We start from the raw sequence: 20,207 nt of genomic DNA, 5'->3' as shown, positions 1-20,207 counted from the left end.
TCGGGTGACTGCAGAAGGGTGACTGCACCCTGAAGGTGGAGACAGTGAGGAGCTTGGCTGGGTGCGATCTTCTGAGTCAAGTGTGCCCATGTGGCGTGTCTCACCCATAAGGGCTCACTGGGTGCTCTGGGTGCTGCTGGTGAATGGTGACGACCCAAGGGAGCAGGATGAGCCCTGGCCTTGGAGTCAGGGTTCCTTGGACCCAGATTCCCCTCTTGGCTCCGCGACTCATCAGTCCCCTGGCCTGGGGAAACCTTTCCTTCTCTTGGGATCTGTGAACCAAGAGGACATCTAGACCTCACATTCGCCCAGTGCCTCAGCTTCTCAAATAAAAAGCTCAGTGTGAAAAACGCCATCCAGGAGCATTAAAAATAAATTCTCGTTTTTGGTGGCAAAGGCTTGAGCTTCATCTTGTCACTCCACAGGTCCCCTAACTCTGGTATTTTTATTCCCCTCAAAATAACCTTTTCAAAAGGCATCTGCAAACTAGTTCACTGGCCTATCTGAGAAGGACGCTGTGATGCTCTGCAGGGACTCACCGTTAGCACGCATCACAGCAGATTCCAGCCAGACACCTGGGAAGACTGAATGTCACAGGAAGCACAGAGCAAGTGTCTAATTGATGGACACCCGGCATCCTGACACCCCACGTCTCACAGAGACCCTTGGCCTGGGCAGGGTCTGTGACTCACTGGGCAGCTTTTATAACTTTTTGATTATCACTGATGTGAATCAAAAGGAGACCTTGGTGGGTTCACTTGGATACTTTGGCCAAAAACCAAGAAGAAAAAAGATGACTTTTTAAAAACACCTAGCTTGTGTTTTATTGTTGTTATATGATTCAGGCCTAGATCCATCTGAGCAAGGGCTGCTGTAGCAAATTACCAGAAACATGATGGATTCAAACATTAGGAATTTAATCACTCACAGTTCCAGAGGCCTGAAATCAAGGTGCCGACAGGGCCGTGCTCCTTCTGAAAGCTCCAGGGGAGAATGCTTCCTTGCATCTTCCAGTTCCTCCTGGCTTCCGGCAGCATCGCTTCAATGGGCTTCTGCCCTTTGCCTCTCTCTGTGCATAACTCCCCCTTTCCTTTCTCTTATAAAGACACCAATCACTGGAATCACCCTAAATCCAGGGTGATAACACATCTAGGTCCTTAACTAATTAAATCCACAAAGTCTCAACTTCCAACAAAGGTCACATTCTGAGGTTCTGGCCGGACCTGAATTTGGTGGGGTCGGGGTGGGGAACACTCAAACCAACTCAGGACAAGTGTCCTGATGGTTACGAAGCATGCCTCACATGCGCTCAGGACTCGGGCAGGGATGGTACTCATGTTTTCTATCTGACATCTGGATCCAGCCCAAGCCATTAGCCTTACAGATGATGAACTGAGGCCCAGAGAATAAAAGCATCTTGACCAATGTCATGTAACTAGGTAATGCCTCAGGAGACAAGAATAAAGAAATAAGAGGACACAGAGGTGGAGTGGTGGTGGGTTGGGTTGGGAGGGGATGAGGAGGTAATTATATATCTTTACTTGTGGGAAAACAGAATGGCATCTTTGCCTTTGAAACCACTGTCCAAAGAAGGTCTGGATGAGGGATAAAAATGATAACTAGCTTATTAGAGAGATAATTTAGGGGCCTTTGAGGAATTAGTTTCATTCTGAGGATCAACATGGAGAGGACTGTTTGCCTTTTTTTCGGCTGAAGGAATCAGAGCTCCTCTCAATGAGCAGAAGCCTTTCCAGATTGAAACATCGTGCGTACAGATGCCTGCTGGTTGCCATGGTGAATGATGCTGATCTGAAGAAATGAATAATGTGAGCGTTGGGGGCGACGGTGCAATTACTCAGACAGTGGTGAGAGAGACATCGAGGAGAGCCCAGAGAGCCCAGAGCAGAGGAGGGGAGAGGCAGCATCCTTGGGCTCTGATCCACTCTGCCTCTGAGGGGTGCCTAACAACCGGATCACTGCAAGCCTCAGGTAAGGGACATACATGGCTCTTCTTGGGAATGGAAATGGCTTTTCTTTTCATACTCTGCTTGGAGGAGAGCCAGGCAATGGTAATAAGAGTAGCTAAAAATGGGGGGGATTGAGAGACAGAAGAACAAATACAGGGAGACATCTTAATCCTAAAAGCTGTAAGTGCCACATCTTGACAGAAAGCTTTTTAAAATGTCTGCTAGAGAAAACTCAGTCTGCAAAGACAGCCAGTGCAGATGTGAGAGATTCATGACAAGAAACAGGATTCCCAGTCACTCCTGATGGAAGCGTTTACGAGGGCTATTGCCTCTGTAGCACAAGTAATGAATTAAGTTCTTTTCACTGTGGTCAGAAGTATATTTGTAGAGACGTGGCAGGTATTGGGACAGGGTGGATGGGTATGTTTGAGAAGGAGACCCACGGAGGGAGCCCAGGTACTCAGTCTCCTCTGCAAAAGACCCTCTTCCTGGAGGGATCTGAGTACCCTTGCCTCGTCCCTTTAATTCCCCATTTTTCTGGGAAAACATTTCCAGCCAAATGGCAAGGAACTCATTCTTGTTCCTGAGCATTGTAGTTTACTGTCATCTTTAGATAAGAAAATCAAGCACTGAAGATCACTCACTGCTGGGCACCTTTCTGCAGCTTACTTCCTCTAGGAGCAAGGGTGTGAGAATAGGAGGTTGGAGGGAGGCAGGGAGGAGAGAAAGCAGCTCATGAGGAACCAGTCTGGCTTAGTATCCAATTCAGGTTAAAATCTGATCAACTGTTTTTTTGTTTGTTTGTTTGTTTGTTTTTACTGTGCTGCTGCAATCAGAAATGAAACCTCTGTCTTTCATAACAGAGAGTAGGGGCAGAGGACTAGGCTGGGTGCTACCTATCCATGAACATACACAGGTTGACTATGGCTGTCTCTAGGATTTTAGCTCAAGGGCAATTCAGCGGAGAAGAACTGAATTATCCCAAATACACAGAACTAAAAAGAAACTAAAAAGCTTGAAGATGGCACACTCTTACCAAAGTGAGAGGGTGGCAGACAGAAAAGGGATCATTTGATGTGTCGGAAAAAGCAGCAACCCAATCTTAGTACCAGCACCTCATTTTGTGATAACATTCTACTACTAAACCTGGAAATTCAGAGGTTACATGGCTTTGGGTCTTGTTAGATAATGGCTTCTCTTAGATTGCTTGTCTGTAAAATGGGAATCTAGTTCAGACGTTGTGATGAATAAAGCATATTCGTTACGGTATGTTGACCTTCTAGCATGACCTGTGACATAGCAACTGCTCGCTAACTGTGGCTGGTGATTACCACCGTTAACAGTCACAGAACCAGCAGTATCAAATAGGAGCAGCTCTGCTGGTATTTGGAGCTGATTATCTTGACCTGTGAAACTAATTTCCTGGGTAATTCAGCTTTGAAAAAAGCAAACAAATGGACAAAACACGATCAGAGGCTTTGGGGAGAAATGAGCTGCCCCTGAGTGACTGACACAAAGCACTTCTCGCCACGGGCAACAGAACTGCGAGGCTAAAAACACAGTGGCCAGAACGTTCTAGGTGAATGAACTCACAGCACTTGGGGCAGAAACAGGTGGTCTAGAGGGAAATTTTAGGTGAAACAATCATCTGGCGTGGAGGTCACAGGCCCATGGTGACTAACACGGGGACCCTGAGGCTGTGCTTGCTTCTCCTTCATTCCTTTTTCTTCTCCCTCTTCCTTTTTTTTTTTTTTTTTTTAAGGTTTGGGAACCATGTTGTATTTAAGGATTCTGAGACAGGGCAGCATGGGGCTGGGAGATCTGGGTGCATCTTTCCTAGGCCTGCAAGCCCCTGGCTTTGGCATTAGATGGCCCTGGTCTGAACTGTGGTTCTGCCATTCCTTGGCTATGCCCAGCTGAGTATTGTCACCTCTTGGCCTCCATCTCTCAGTCTGTAAAACGGGGGCAATATTAGTCTCCATGTTGAATACTCAACACACGGTGGCTGTGATTATCATAAATCAACACTTAAATGAGGACATGTCACTCTTCACTTTGATTCTGGTTTCAGAATCGAGATGAACATCAAGGTTGGGAACGTTTCTTATACGGGAGCCATCATTTCCTGGTCGTCCTCGGAGCCCTGCCTGGAGGACTATTACCATATTATGTATAGGCCCAATTGGAACAGCATCTTCTCTGGCTATCTTCGCTACAGCTTCCGTCACGAGGAGAAGGTGCCTCGAACAATCAGCTCCGTGGTGCTGGAACACCTCACCCCTTCCACCCTCTACTTCCTGTGCATCAGCTGCAAGAAGATTCTCTTCCCCTACAGGCACTACTGCACCATGTTCCACACCCTGGATAAGACTCCACTGGCCGCTGGAAGCTCCCTGGTGGACCCCCAGATCTCGCTCTGGGTGCTGATGGCCATTCTGCTGGCTTGCTTCACGGCAGTCTTAGCCTTCATCTGCCTCCAGTTCTGGTGCATCCGGTGCCACGAACCTCGATGGTCTTACAGAGCCGGCCACATGGAGGAAGCCAATGGGCTGGTGAGATGGCCAGAGGAGGCCCCGGGGCTAGGTCAGGGGGACGAAGGCCTGCAGGGGCTCCCCCTGGTGGAGCTGCCACACAAAAACTCTGGAGAAGATGCGGAACCAGAAGCTGAAGCTGCAGCAGTGGAAGTTGGCCAGCATGCCCCTGATGCGGGTGCCTTGCAGAGGGAGGAGGTGGTCAGGCTGCATTGCCTTGTTTTGGGTAGTGAGAGGCGGGGAGGAGGCAGCCCACATCATGTAGCTTAAAGGCCTCCATGCAATAGGTCTCCTGTAAAAATGCATCTGTAGACTACCCACTCATCTTCCCTCAAATGACTGAGCTCTTGTGAACTACTTGGTTGGATGAGTGCCCTTTGACAAAGCCTTTCAAGCTGGAAAACACATACCCCCATGGTGGGCAAGGGGAGGAAGATGCTATCTCTTAGGAGGGTCCATCTAGAGCAGCAGGGCTCAGTTAGAAAATAAGGCATTATTTTAAAATTAAAACCACCATTAGTATATTATGGGTTAGAAATGGAAACTGACATGACTGAAATAAAACACACTTCAAGGAAACTGTTGAGTTAATTGAAGATAGGCTCTTTAGTCACACTTTTAGTCAGCTGAGGCAAATGTCCAGGCTCCTTCGCTGTTACAGGGATGGGGGGATTATTTTGGAAAGATGTGAGAAACTTTGCTCTAGAGTATTTTGCACACCAAAATACTCTAATTCAGCAAATCGCACAGCACTTGTACCCCATCTTCACTTTTTTTAACCCACAGACTATCTGTATTATTAACAATGCATTTTCTTTATACTGAGTCATTTAAAAAACTTATTTTAAAAAGAAAGCCCATGTTATTCCCCAAATGAAAAACCAGCACCCTTCTGCTATAAGAAATAGAAGAAAAGAGACTTACTAAACAGAATGAAAACAAAATCATATTAAATTTGACTTGGATACTATTACCATCTAAGGACTCTAAGCTTAGGGCCTGCTCTCTTTGATAAAAAGGGAGATTAGCAATTGTTGGAGAGCTAATAAAGACATTTTGACACCAACTCAAGACTTGCTCCTTGATATCATCATCAAGGTTTAAAAGAGAATAGAAAAGGGAGTCCCTTTGTGAGCCACTGTTGATTCATGCCATGCCTGTGAACTGTCCACAAGGCTGTCTGGAAGGGTGCCTTGAGAGAGCAGCCTTGACCAGACTGGCTGCTCTGGAGGAGACACCTGCTCTCTCTCAGCATCAGCCTAAGACCTTCTAAGCCCCACCTTCCCACCTTCAGGCCCGAGTGATGGGCAATCATCTTGGTTCCTTACCTTCCCAAACTAGGGCTCCCATACCTAGAGGAGCGCCTTGTCTAACCAGGTTACACTTATCCAGTCACTTCTTCTAAGTCCATCTGTGCTTATGTTGTGAAAAATGGGGTTAGAGGTGCCCATTTTTCATCTGTCATAAAAAAGAACCTAGGCTTTTTAGCTGTTTCTACACTCTTTACATGGCGTTCTCCCACACAAACCTGCAGGCTAAGAGAAAATCTCCTATATACATCAAGGTGTTGGTGAATCTGTGTGAAGGGTGATCCCCTGTGCTCACCCCCCAGGGTGGAAACAGAACTGGAGGAAGGTGGAGATGCGTCTGCTTCAATCTCTGCTAAATCTCCAGCATGGAGACCCTGCCCAGCATGTTCTAGGGCTTAAGGAATGTCTGTTTAATGACTGGCAAAGGACTGAAGGTCCAGAACAGACACTGCCTGGGAGGCTTCATTAGTGTTGGGATCGGCATTGTGAACCAAGCAGCAAAGAGAAAGGATGATACCTCTCAGAGGTAGTTTTGGCCATCTGGGATTTCCTTCAAAGTTCCACCTTCCCAACTGCTTCCTGGCTGCAAATCCCTCATAGTTATGGAGCACAAAATCCCAGAATTGCAGGACGATATGACAATGAATCAACTGAGAACAGGAGGAGATGTGATGCCAAGACAAGGAGACCCTCTCACCTGTTTCCCCATTCCCACCCAGAACCCAGCCCCGCCAGGTCTGCGCTCACCCCCAGTCTTGCTAGTTGTGAACAAATAAAGATGGATATATTCATAGTTGTTTCCGCCTGGACCTCACTGCTGCCTCTTTATCCCCACGCTTCTTGCCTTTCTGCTTCGGACAACGCTGTTCTATTTGCTTTTGCTCACTAGTCCTCTCAGAAGTAGGACACAGGCAAGACCACTCACCTTAGACCCATAGAGGTAATAAGGCTGGACGTTGGCGGGTTTGTCTCTCTGCGGTTCTTGGGTGAAAGGAATGGCAGTTCGGACAAAACTAGGAGGAGGAAAGAGATGGGGCAGGAGTTAACTGGGTCCTAACATTATTCTTCACAGGTTATGGAGCGGGAGCCCTTCCTGACCAGGGGCGACCACACTGTTTCTTAGGCAGTTGCCTATACAGTTCTTGTGACAAACTCCCATTTAACCCCTGTCTCCTTTTCATAAGGGCATCCCTGGTGGCTCAGATGGTAAAGAATCTGCCTGCAACGCGGGAGACCTGGGTTCAATCCCTGGGTTGGGAAGACCCCTGGAGGAGGGTATGGCTACCCACTCCAGCATTCTTGCCTAGAGAATCCCCAAGGACAGAGGAGCCTGGCGGGCTACAGTCCACGGGGTCACAAAGAACAAAAGGGAACACAGTAGTCCAGGTTCACAGGCTCAACTCTGGGGTTATGGCTGATGAGAACAGTGGTCAAGAAAGCTGAGAATGAGTTGAGCCTGAGCACAGCCTTTTCCAGGATCCTTCACCCAGTTTGGTTTCCTCAAGAGTAGGGTGCTGCAAACTCTTTCTATAAAGCCCCAGACAGCAAATGTGCTCAGCTTTGCAAGCCAGATGGTCTCTGTTGCAACTACTCAGTTCTGCTGTAGCATGAGAGCGCCCATAAACAACTGTAAATGAATGAGCACGGATGGCAGAATTCCAATAAACTTTGTGAATGTCAAATAATTTCCACTTGTCACCAAATTATAATTCTTCTTTGGATTTTTTCCCCCAGCCATTTAAAAATATCAATACCATTTTTAGCTCATGGGTTGAACAAAAACAGTTGACAACTAGAGGTGGCTTGTGGGCTGGAGTTGGCAGATCTCTGCTCAAGAGGATTGAAAGTCCCAGATCTTTAGAGAACCGGAAGTCCATCTTGCTAAGTGTGTGGACTCTTCTCAGGCCCTTTCCTGCATCTGGCACATACTTATTCAAAGCTAGTCATGAGCCAGGCCCTGACGATACTGAGAGAGCTTCCTCTGAAGGAGAGAGTTGGCTGCTTCTGCCCCTGCCCCCAGGTGGCGCTAGTGGTAAAGAAGCTACCTGCCAATTAAGGAGATATAAGAGATGAGGGTTCGATCCCTGGGTGGGGAAGATCCCCTGGAGGAGGGCATGGCAACACACTTCAGTATCCTTGCCTGAGAAACCCATGGACAGAGGAGCCCGGAGGGCTACAGTCCATAGGGTCGCAGAGACGGAAGTGACTCAGTGCACACGCACCCCCCACCCCCGGCCACTTTGCACTGAGACTCCCTTACCGGTTGGTGGAGCCGTTATAGCAGTAGTTGGGAAGGAAGTCGAAGTTGAGCTCCCAGAAGACGTGCAGGGTGATTCGGCCGTAGGGGGCGGACACATTGTGGTTGGCCTCCCGAAACATGGCGTCGAAGCTGTCCAGCGTCATGTGTTTACACAGCAGCCGGTGCGTGAGCCGGTTGATCTCCAGCAGCCACTCCAGCTCCTGCCCGGAGAGAGAGCCCAAGGCTGCTGAGGACTTGCATATGCGCCTTGCACACCAGCACTGCCACCTGCCAGATGCCTTTCCTGCAGGCAAGAGCCCCTCAGACCACCTCATAACTGCTGGTATGGGGACTAGGACTCCTGCAGTAGTATGTGGCAACATTCCTTTCTTTTGAGTGAAGGAAGTGCCAGACCATGCCAAGGGAGAATGCATGCCTGTACCCAGAAGGGAACCACAGGTCATGTGCAGATCCCTCATCTGCACTCCCTTGGGGAGAAAAGCACAACGACTTGCTTTCCAGTTTCTATGCTGGTAAGGAAAACGCCTGTCCCTCAGTGACGCAAGTAAAGTAAAAGAAAACTGTGACTGTCCATCTATGACTGAGGGTCTAGCTCCATCCTGCAGAAAGCAAGCGAAAGAGCTACCACCTGGTAAGTACTTAACACTGGGTTGGTCCATGTGAGACTACTAGTTTCTTATGTCAAACAGCATCCAATGTTAGTAATTTCCTACGGTTCAACCTAATACATGCCAAGGAGTATTCTAAGCACTTAATATGTGTCAACTCACTTAATGCTCAAAACCCCCTTATAAAGTCAGCATGATGGCTGTTCTTATTTTATACATATATATAGAAAATAGGCTTTAGGGAGTGCAGTAACTCGGCTTCAAATCCAGGAAGTTGGGCTCTGACATTCACATTCTTAACTCTTATATACTATAGAAATTTAAAAAACAGCTGGGGGCACAATGTTTCCTCCTCTTGACTCTTCTTGTGTCCCCTAATCACACAGGGGTTGGTTAAACATGTTGGCAAAAGTTTGGCTGCAAGCCATGGACCAAGGACTTGCATGAGCTATAGGCCCTAGTCATCTGGAATGCCACCTTCAGGCAGAGAATGGGACCAGAGTGGATAATATCCAGACATAGCAGGTCACTGCATTTGCCTGGAAGTAAAAAGAAGGTAAAATCCTTTGGGCTGGGTTTAGTTCTTCACTGAATTGCTATCAAAGAGAATCAAAGCACAAACCTGTGCAGAGAAAGGAAGTACTCCCTCTCTAATGCTCTGCTGCTGCTGCTGCTGCTAAGTTGCTTCAGTCGTGTCTGACTCTGTGTGACCCCATAGATGGCAGCCCACCAGGCTCCCCTGTCTCTGGGATTCTCCAGGCAAGAACACTGGAGTGGGTTGCCATTTCCTTCTCCAATGCATGAAAGTGAAAAGTGAAAGTGAAGTCACTCAGTCGTGTCCGACTCTTCAAGACCCCATGGACTACAGCCTACCAGGCTCCTCCACCCATGGGATTTTCCAGGCAAGAGTACTGGAGTGAGTTGCCATTGCCTTCTCCCTATAATGCTCTGGAACATTCTTATATTGCAGTGGTTAAGCCATCTTTTGTGATCAGTATGACTGCCTGTTTCATGGAGGGGTAGGCTGAGGCTCAGAAGGAGAAATAACTCGCTCAATAAAGGTCATGGGGAATATAGAACAGGGTTTAGGATGTGCTCCTAGGTCTTCTAATCAAACCATGTGTATTTGGCCCTTGGATGCAGCTGCTTGGAATAAATAAGCAATTACTGAGAAAGTCCTTTGAACAGTAAAGATGGCTTTACAACCTAAAAGCTAAAAGGACATAGGTAATGGCTGTTTCCCAGAGTGTAGCCAGGAGGTGGGGCGGTCAGAGGGCCAGCTGTAAGACCTGGGACATGGAGCCCAACTGTTTACAGTCACAGGAGGAAGCCTTGCATCAGGGATTCAGTTTTATTCTCATCAGATACAGGACCCCTCTGACTCTGGTTGATTTCCACAGTGTGGTGGAACCAGACCACACTTCTAATCTTGGAGCTTCATCTCTCTGAAATTCAGATTTGGTGGCTCTAAATTGGGGGCAAAATACCGGATCAAAGTTTGCAGACTTAACTGGCTGGAGTGAGACAAGCTGGGGCAGGAGGGAGCCTGGGCTGGGTTGTCCATGGCAAATTGGAGAGCCATTGCTGGATAAAGGTGGATTGGCTATGTCATGGCATCCGATTGTTTGTTACTGCATTGGAATGGGGTAAGTGATGGCAGAGCCTCTGATCTCTTGGAAAAGGCCAAAGTCTGGATTTCAGTTCTGGAATGGTAGTTGGAAGAATAAGTTTCCAGTGATTGTGCACTATGAAACATACGAAGGGCAGAAATACAGAATCAGCTGTCTGCTTCCATCTTTCGGGGCCTGGCTAGCCAGATGGCATTTTTGTTCCTAGTCACTTAGGATGGGTAAGTAAGTAAATAAATAAATGCGATGAATGTGGATGAGTTTATTTCTAAGATCACTAAGTATCCGTAGCACATGGGGGTGCCCTGTTACCATGAAGACAGCTGCAGGTGAGAAACTGGGAAACAGTTTCCATTCTGTGATTTCAACGGCCTCACAAATGCGCATCAGAGACTGAAGAAGAGAGCTCTCAACGGCTGACGTGGGGATGCCCGAAATGCAGGTCTACTTCCCCCGCCATGCTACGGGAGTTTTTATTACGCAACACAAATGGTGTTTTGCATGAGCCGTTTCTTCCAGCCTTTCAGTCCAAAGAGGGTACTTGCCTGCGGGGAGTGCAGGGCTCAGTGCATCAAGGCACAGAGGTTTAGAAGGCCCCAAGGGCGGTCTATGTGCCTTCAGAGAGGAGGTGAGCTCTGCAGAGTAAAGCCGGTTTACTGGGGGGCAACACAGAGAAGCAGCACTGGGGAAACAGAACACCCAATAGGCTATTTATGTGAGGTAGAGGAAAGAGCTTTTCTGTGGGAACCAGAAATCCCGGGTGTCAGCACACTTGACCTTTAACCTTCTCTGTGGTCTGGGCCAAGAGAAAAGGGATCTCAAACTCAGGCACTAGGTCATCCCATGAACGAAGTGCACCAGGCCTGTGGCAAAGCCCAAGAGAGCACAGCTCAGCTGATGGGGACGTCTAGGCAATTGTTGCCATCTGTGAAGGCAAGTCTGACGTTGCCGGGGTTTCTGCAGTTTTATTCGAATTCTCCCAAATGTTAAATGTTGGCTCAAATTTTCAAATATGCTCTGCAGCCTAAACAAAACACAGACTGCAGGCTGCCAGCTCTCAACTCTGGCATCAGATCCTTCAAGAATCTATTTGCTCAGCTGCATAGGAGAAGGGAGACTGATGAAATCGCTACAATCCTCCCAGCTGGGCATCAAGGTGGAGGGAAGGGCTGAGGGGAACACATTCGTTTCTTTGTTTCTCAGAAGAGGCAGAAGCTTCTCAGCCAAGGCAATGGGGCCTCCTGACGTCCCAGGAGACAGCATCCGTGGCTCCCCTCTTCACGGCTTCAGGGACTGGGGCTACTCTCTTGGTAGCCGTGGCCCTCACCTGATAAACTCACTGCTTGTTTTGATTTTGTTCCCGGCTAAAAGTACATTCAGTACCTTTCAAGGACTGGGAAGAGGCTGTGGACACCCCCGCCACACACTAAAACCAGTTTTTCCATAGGGTATGCTCATTCATTATTGGAAAACTACAAGATAAACAACGAAGAGAAAAGCAAAAATCCCACCTCTTGGACATAATCACTGCTAACATTTGGCAAAAAACAAAACAAAACAAAACAAAACCATGTCTTAAAGTAGATCTCCTAGAACTTGTGCTGTATCACAGTCTCTCAAAGTCCATGACCCAGGACAGAGCTGGGGCAGCTGGGTCAAATCCTCTTAGGAAATGCTGCTGAGAATCTACCCCGAGAGTGTCTCATTTGCAGCTCAAAATTTCTTTTCTTTTCTTTTTTTTTTTAATATTCATTTTATTTATTTGGCTGCACCAGGTCTTAGTTGTGGCAGCTCAAAATTTCTATATGCCTCTCTTTCTTCATAAGCTATTTTCATCATGTGGAAGGGACTATGCAAAGCTCTTTCCAGGCAATATCTCATTTCATCCTTGAACACGGCTATGAGGTGGATTCTAATATTTCCTCCATGTACTACAGGTTTTTATACAAGATAAGTGATTCACCCAAGATCACCCAGCTAGGAAGTGGCGAGGCCAGAACTGGGACCCCAAGGTCTTTCTAATGCTAGAATCATAGTTCTTGATCCTTTTTTTAAAAACTGCTTTGTCCATTAAACAAAAACCTTTTATTTTGAAATAACTTTAGACTTACAGAAAAGCTGTTAACTGTAGACCTCCTGCACATTCCTGACCTAGTTTCTCCAATGTTAACCTCCTACATAATCATAGTATAATTGCCTCAAGTTGGAAACTATCATTGATATAATTCTATGAACTAAATGACAGACCTTATTCAAATTTCACTCGTTTTTCCATGAAGGTCTTATCCCACATTTCTCTGAGTGGTCACGTCTCCTTGTCTTTTCAAATCTCTAATGGTTTTCAGTTTTCTCTTTGTCTTTTATGTTCTGGGTGCTTTTGAAAAGCATTGTTCATTTTTGAATGCCATTTGATTTAGATATATAATCCAATTAGATTGAGATTATGCATTTTTCATTATGCATACATATTCAGGGGATATGTGCTGTGCTCTGCTTAGTCACTCAGTTGTATCTGACTCTTTATGACCCCATGGACTGTAGCCTTCCAGGCTCCTCTGTCCGTGGGGATTCTCCTGGCAAGAATAGTGGAGTGGGTTGCCATGCCCTCCTCCAGGGGATGTTCCCAATCCAGGGATTGAACCCAGGTCTCCCGCATTGCAGGCAGATTCTTTATCATCTGAGGCGCCAGGGAAGCCAATTCAGAGGATGCATGAATATATTTTCTTACTGGTGATACTAACCTTCATGCTTGGTTAAGAGGATGCCTCCCAGGTTTCCTCACTGTAAAGTTATTATTCTTCCCTTTGGAATTAGTAAGTATCTTGAAGGAGATAGTTGGAAACTAGGCAACTATCCTGTTTCTTTTCAAAGTTTTTTTTTCATTTGTGACTAATTAAAAAATTCTGGTAAAAATATACATAACATAAAATTTACCATTTTAACCACTTTTAAATGTATAGTTCTGTGGCACTAAGTACATTCATCTAGTTTTGCAACCATCACCGACGTCCACCTCCAGAACTTTTTAGACTTCCTCAACGGAACCTCTGTACCCATTAAATACTTACTCCCTATTTCCTGGCAACTACCATTCCATTTTCTGTCTCTATAAATTTGAATACTCTGGACACTTCCAAATAAAGGGAATCATAAAATACTCTTCTCAAAGCTCTGCCCACTAATTTCAGTGTCTATTACGGGATCTTGCCTGCAACCATTATTACTCTGGTGTTCTAATGGTGATTTTCTATTTCTCTCATTCCTTCTCTGTATCTGCTCTTGAAGCTTTAAAATCTTCCTTTCATCACCTAAAGACTGATCAACCAAGTTTATTCTAATTCTTGAAGAGAATTAGCAGAGAGTAGTTCAAATAGCTGATTAATAAAAGAAGAGGGCATGCCTGTTCCATACTTGTGCATCAGGAACAACTATACAATTTCCAAGTCCCAGCACAAAATGAAAAGGTGGGGGCTTTCATTAGAAAAAATGATTGTTAATTCCAAGATGGTGACAATAGAGCATTAAACAGCCTCTCTGGGCTCTAACCTACTGCACACCAGTGAAGCCGACCCCATTGTGAAATCTTCCCTCCTTTCTCAGGACCATCTAGCTACTTGCTGTATCTGTAGAATCCTAAAGGACGAGAAGCTGTGTCCCGGGATAGACCATCTCTAGAGATTTCAAGACCTCCCTCCACTCCCTCTCTCCAGGCAATCAGGAAGGTAAAATTTTTCTCATTCCTTTTAAGTCTTTCTTTTTTCCCTGCTCATTCAGATGAGAAAGAGGCTCTCACGTCTCTTTAGCCAGCTCAGTACCAGGCTACCAACAACTCCCCAACAAGGCTTCTAGTTTGAGGAGTCCCACGGCAGAATTCCCAAGGGCCTCCGTCTCTTACCACAATTGAGGTCAGGTCCTCACTCTCAAAGCGGCTGATGGCCTGGTCCAAGGATTTATACATGGCAGCAGAGATGCGCTGGGTAATGAGTCTGTTCAAGTCAATGGATCTACCCAACAGCTGCATGGAAGAGAGAGAAAGTTACTTAAATTTTACACAGGCACATGACAACTAAATGCAATGCACTGATTTAGTAAATTGTCCTAAAAATATAAAACATAACCAAGACAAATAGGGACTCTATGCAGAAAACAGTATTGTTAAATTTCCTGAGTATGATCGTACTATTCGGATAAGAGGATATCCTTGTTCTTAGGAGATATGAGCTGAGGTATCAGGGATAAAGTGTTATGATGTCTGCAACTTCCTCTCAAATGGCTAAGAAAAAAGTATGTATATTAAAAAAATATTTTAATATATTACTTACATATAAATATGTTTTTATACATTATATATTCTATAAATACATAAAGTATATTTACTGTCTTTATGAGAAATAATATATACATGAGAAAAAGTGAAGCAAACATGACTAAACATGAATAATCATGAATCTGGCTATAAAGTATATATGTGTGTTCACTGTCTTATTGTTTCAACTATCCTGTAGGTTTAAAATATAAAAAGTTGAAAAAAAAAAAAAAGTTGAGGAAAAATATGGTGCATTCAGACTGTAGGAAGAGGCTTGCGGCAAGCTCTGGCAGCCACGCAATGCTGACATCCTTGAATCTCACCCTGAGGTTCTTCCTGCATCCATCCTATTGTGCAGTTCAGAGTCACCAGGGTGCCCTCGCCTCCCCCACCCCAGCAAGGGCCTCCTGCGTACCTTTATGAGGATAAATTTAAAAGCACGAGGAGAAGGGCTGATTACAGGATGGAAAATATCGCTCAGGCTAATTTCCACCGGGGTTCACGCGGGCATGACTACAGATGCTATGTAGACAGCAATAAGCATTTATTGAGTACCTGCTGCGTGCACTGCACTTTGCTATGTTCCATAAGGATTCTTCTCAACTATTTTATTTTTTCCTGCTTCCCTTTTGGGAGAGATTTTCTACTAATTGACTAAGGCTCCTTATAGCCATCTTCTGCACACATAAAGCCCTCAGGATTAACATCCTGTGGCTAATTCTAGCTGCACTGGTAATGGAATCTTCTGAGAGGTTGAAGGAGACGCTCTCATGGAGCCTTCGATGTTGACAGATGGGCAAATGCTTTTTCCTCTTACAATTCCTCGAGCATGGATTTCTCAGAGCCTGGCAGCACTTCGTCTATATCATGGGTCAAACTGTAACAGAGATTAACTCTATACCATAATGGGAAACTCAGGGATAGGAGGTGGGCTGAAGTTCAACAGGAGACTGTTGTTCAGTCACTAAATCGTGTTCGACTCTTCATGACCCCTCTGTCCTCCACAATCTCCTGGGGTTTGCTCAAATTCATGTCCATTGAGTTGGTGATGCCATCTAACCATCTCATCCTCTGCCAACCCCTTCTCCTTCTGCCTTAAATCTTTCCCAGCATCAGGGTTTTTTCCAATAAGTCAGCTCTTCACATCAGGTGGCCAAAGTATTGGAGCTTCAGCTTCAGCATCCGTCCTTCCAGGGAATATTCAGAGTTGATATGCAGCTCACGATGGGTGTTCAAAGGCTCTGGTGGCCCCTATTCAACTGAGGTGAGCAGCAGATGGGCTGAGAAGCCTAGAACTTGAACCAAAGGAAGCCCAATGCCTCTTGGTAAGATTCTGAGGCTGGATTATCCCTGTGCTCAGTAGACCACACAGGGCAATACTCAGGGCAGATGATACGCGGTCCTGATTTCTGATCTCTAGGCTAACATCACAGCCCCTCTCTCCCGCCCATTCCACCTGTCTCCATACCTGAACGTGTCTCTGTTTCAACAGGGTTTCATAGCGGTTGGATGGTGGGTATGGAATGATGACTCCATAATTCTTACATTCGGCCCTAAAACGTTTATCCAACAGGACACTGGAAAGGATAAAAGTGAAATAAGGCCAGTAAACCAGTAAACATGACAGTGAATAGAGTTCAATCACTCAGCCATATGTATTTCGAACCATAGGTTTTACCCATAAAGCACTATGTTAGATATTTTAAATATTATTATTTTTTTCTGCTGTAGAGCAAAGGTCTTTAAATTTTTTCAGCTGGAAAAGCTCAATAGGTGAAATGAAATTTCTATGTTAAAGACAGGCAACACAGAAGTTGAGTTGTATTTTCCTTTTATTTTTTTTACCATAAAAGCAATTGAGTGCCTGCTTAGTATCGCCCAGGAAACAGTCTAGGGACCAAGCATTCAAAGTTCCCATCCTTGTGGAGCTTGGGTTCTAGTGAAAAGAGACTGATAATAAATAAATAAGCTGAGGAATACAATAGTGTTAGATAATAGTAAATACCTGCGTAGTATTTACTATTCACCAGGCATGCATATAGACATGCGCATAGTCGTTTTTAATCTCACAACAACCCTATGAATTAGATGTTCTATTATTATCTTTCACACTGAGTCATGGATTGCAGAGCAGTAAGTGCTCTGAAAATAACAAAACAGGATCATGTGGTGTTATCATGGAAAGTCTCTCTAAAGAGGTCCTGTTGGACAGAGACCCAGATGCTAAAAATGGAAAGATTTGGGGGAAGAATCTTTCAGGCATGATTAGCTTGGTACGTTGAGAAAAAGGGAAGGTGTAGATAAGGGGTGGGGTGTGTTGGAGAGCATAGTGCAAAAATGAATTTACAATGTTAGTCTAGGGGCCAGATCCTTGTGGTATGATACAAGCCACAGTAAAGAGGGTAAATGTTTTCTCAGTGTAATTGAAGCCACTGAAAGGTTTTAGCAGGAAAGTGACATCATCTAAATCTACACTGTCCAACACAGCAGCCACCCACCGGGTGAGCCCCCAAGAATCTGAAACATGGTGGGTCCAAGCTGAGATGCGCTATTAGTATAAACTACACACGAGCTGTTGAAGACTTAAGAACAAAACAACAAAAACTCTCTTTAATATTTTCACTTATTACATGTTGAAATTGTAATAGTTTAGATATCATAGATTACATAATGTAGTATTGTTAATTTTAAAAATATGACTATTAAAATTACACTTGTGCCTGCATTACATTTCTGATGGACAGCAGTGATCTAGATCATTCTGTCCCTCTGGCGCTCTCTCTGACTCTTCCAACTTCTCACAATCTCTCCCAACTTCCTGTACTTTTGACAAACCACAGGTCTTATAAGAAGGGAAACAGACCAAGATTCCTCTTTTAAATAAGGATATATAGAGGACTCAGGGTTTGACAAGTCTGAGTTTGTTTATGCAGACAAGGGACCAGCATATTTTGAAGATAACTGGAATTATCTTGGAGAAACTGGACGCCCAGCTCTCTGGAAGGACCACATACAATTCAATCCAATCCAGATCTTTGTGAAGTCATTTCTTTGTGAAAGGCTGCATTCTCTACGCTTCTCTGAAACCCTAAGTATATGCTTTCTATAGTTTCCATCATTAAGCGTCATTTATTTCAGTAATGCACACTCTGTGTTAACAGACACTTGTGTACCTGTACACCAACTCTTGGGGAGCCCTGGTGGCTCAGCAGTAAAGAATCCGCCTGCCAGTGCAGGAAATGTGTGTTCGATTCCTGGATTGGGAAGATCCCCTGGAGAAGGAAATAGCAACCCACTGGGAAATCTTGGGATTTCTTGCCTGGGAAATCCCATGGACAGAAGAGCCTGGCGGGCTATAGTTGATGGGGTCATAAGAGTCAGACTTGACTTAGCGACTAAACCATCACCAAACCAACTCTTGACTGAAATACATCAGAGAAAAACTCAAGTTGTTGAAAGCAAAATGAAGCAAGTCTTTGACTGTTGAAAAATGTAACAATCCTTGAAATGTCTGGTTTGTACATTTGGATTTCCAATAAAAAAGAGAACTACCCTATATATAGATACATATATGTATGTAACTATATATATAGAGAGAGAGGTTTTTGCTGGCAGTACTATTATGGGTTCCTCGAACCCAGGAAATCTCAGGGGTCTAAATCAGCCCATACCGACAAAACCAATGAGCCTGTGAGAACTGACACACCTAGACTTCTTCCCTGGTCTCCTGTTTGACCTTCACACTCCCATATTTGCTCACCTCCAATCCATTCCCTAATTTTAATGTTTTAAAACATCAAACTTCTAAAAATAAAAATCAAATCAGGTCACTGTCATACTTTGGAAATCATCCCATGGTGCTCCACTTCTCCTAGGATAAATGCCTATAAGTCCACAGGGCCTGGGCCCTGCCTACCTGCCCAGCTTTACCACACAGCCCACCCCTCTGTGGTCTGTGAATGAGATATTTACATGCACTAATTTTAATTAAACCTTTCAACAACCCTACGAGGTATGCATGCTATTAATATTATGCTTTCACCAAAGGGACTTTGTACAATGGTTTGCTTTGCCTGCAGTTTTCCAATCTACTCTTTACCTAGTTTAACTCAACCAACTCCTATTCACTTCAGATGTGAACTCAAATGTTACCTTCTCAGGATAGCCCTTCCAGTTACCCACCCTAAAGACTGGTTCAGGTTTAACTGTTATATATTCCCAATAAATTTTCTTTCACAGGAATCTCCCTTGTCACTGTGCATTCCATAGTTTTTATTAATGTCTATTTTTTCTCACTACACTGTAAGCTCTGTGAGGTCTAGCCTCATATCTGCCTATTTCTCTTTCTTCTACTTGCTAGCACCCAATCCAGGCTATCATTCAGATTTCCTTAGGTGCTAAAGAAGAAGGGAGGTTTTGCAACAGAGGATCTTGCCTTCCAGGTGGCAATCTTAGGAAAGTTTGGGGCCACAGTGCTGAGCTCTCATACCTGCCGGCCATGGCTTTGTAGTAGGCAAAGATCTGGTCCGCCAGCTTGTAGACAAACTGATCAAAACACAGGTTCACCTGGTGAAGAGGAAGCAGGAAATGTCACTGGTGTCTGTCCCACTTTATTAGAGAAACTTCAGCAACTGAAGAGGGCAGTGGTGTAGGACTGCCTGAAAGTGTGAGAAGGAACAAGATGCTTTGCAAGGAAAGAAAAAAGAAAAGAAGATTCTGTGGCTAAGTGCATTTGGGAAGTCTGGTCCCTTGCTCTCCAGGTCCTCAATCAGGCACAGAGAAGGCAAGATTCAAAAAGCTGCTGAGAAACTGCCCTCCCCACTGGCCACCTCGTGGCTGTTACAAGGTACCTGCCCACATCCTGTAATTACACATATCAGTCTCCCCATTTCCTAATAGACTTTCTTTTCTTTTCCTTTCATTTTAATTTTACCTTGCTTTGCAAAGAAAGAAGTTGATGGTCATTAAAAATTTTTAAACTTCTTTTTTAAAAAGTTTGCTTAAATATCTTTGGTGAGCAAGAGACCATCTTGCCTTTTCAGTGTTTTAACACGTCAGTGGCAGAATGTGATGCTCAGGTGAGAAGAAAGTTCACACCAGACACAGAGGATTGAAACCAAATTCTCCAGTGATGGCAAGAGCAGGGAATGGCCAAAGGTGGGCTGTTAAAGAGATGGGCTGTGGTAGTTGCAGGGTGATAATGGGATAACTTTGTAGCAACAGGATGTATTTAGGTGATTAATCTTCCTTCCTTTTAGCACCAAACTCCCAGCTCCATGAGGCTCTTTATCCGAAGAGCTTTCATATCTTTTATTTTATACCATAAATACTATTTTGAACATAAAAACAACATATGCGAGTAACCAAGCCCTCTGCCCTGGACTTTGAGTTTCAAGGGTGCCCGGGGGGGCCTCCTACAGGCAAAGAATCCATAGGGTCCAGGTGGGGGTGTCCAACTCCTGCTCCCCTTCTAGAACCAGCTTTGAATATTCTTGCCCAAATAGCCCAAGCCCCTTCTAGGGTCTGTGTGCTCTTTTCCCTGGGTCCATCCCTGGGGGTGGACTGCACTGCAGACATATACACCCCTAGGGCCCAGG

The 20,207-nt window shown here is 45.0% G+C and overlaps 2 protein-coding genes across 2 annotated transcripts in view; one reads left to right on the top strand and one right to left on the bottom strand.

Annotated features, from left to right (window-relative positions):
- The window catches only part of CYFIP2 (cytoplasmic FMR1 interacting protein 2), a 110,068-nt gene that overhangs the window by 49,071 nt on the left and 40,790 nt on the right, over nucleotides 1-20,207 (bottom strand). The window contains exons 19-23 of the mRNA XM_052642631.1: nucleotides 19,100-19,176; nucleotides 16,079-16,187; nucleotides 14,200-14,319; nucleotides 8,069-8,268; nucleotides 6,734-6,821 (exon numbers count right to left, since the gene is read on the bottom strand). Of these exons, the coding sequence (XP_052498591.1) occupies nucleotides 6,734-6,821; nucleotides 8,069-8,268; nucleotides 14,200-14,319; nucleotides 16,079-16,187; nucleotides 19,100-19,176 (594 nt within the window). The remainder of the gene's footprint in view (nucleotides 1-6,733; nucleotides 6,822-8,068; nucleotides 8,269-14,199; nucleotides 14,320-16,078; nucleotides 16,188-19,099; nucleotides 19,177-20,207) is intronic.
- FNDC9 (fibronectin type III domain containing 9) lies at nucleotides 4,046-4,728 on the top strand. Its single transcript, XM_052642632.1, is given in 2 exon segments — nucleotides 4,046-4,688; nucleotides 4,691-4,728. Coding segments are annotated over 2 exon segments (681 nt in total).

Source organism: Budorcas taxicolor, chromosome 7 (genome assembly GCF_023091745.1).
Source record: "Budorcas taxicolor isolate Tak-1 chromosome 7, Takin1.1, whole genome shotgun sequence".
Taxonomy (NCBI): domain Eukaryota; kingdom Metazoa; phylum Chordata; class Mammalia; order Artiodactyla; family Bovidae; genus Budorcas; species Budorcas taxicolor.
This window is presented reverse-complemented; position numbering and strand designations above follow the sequence as displayed.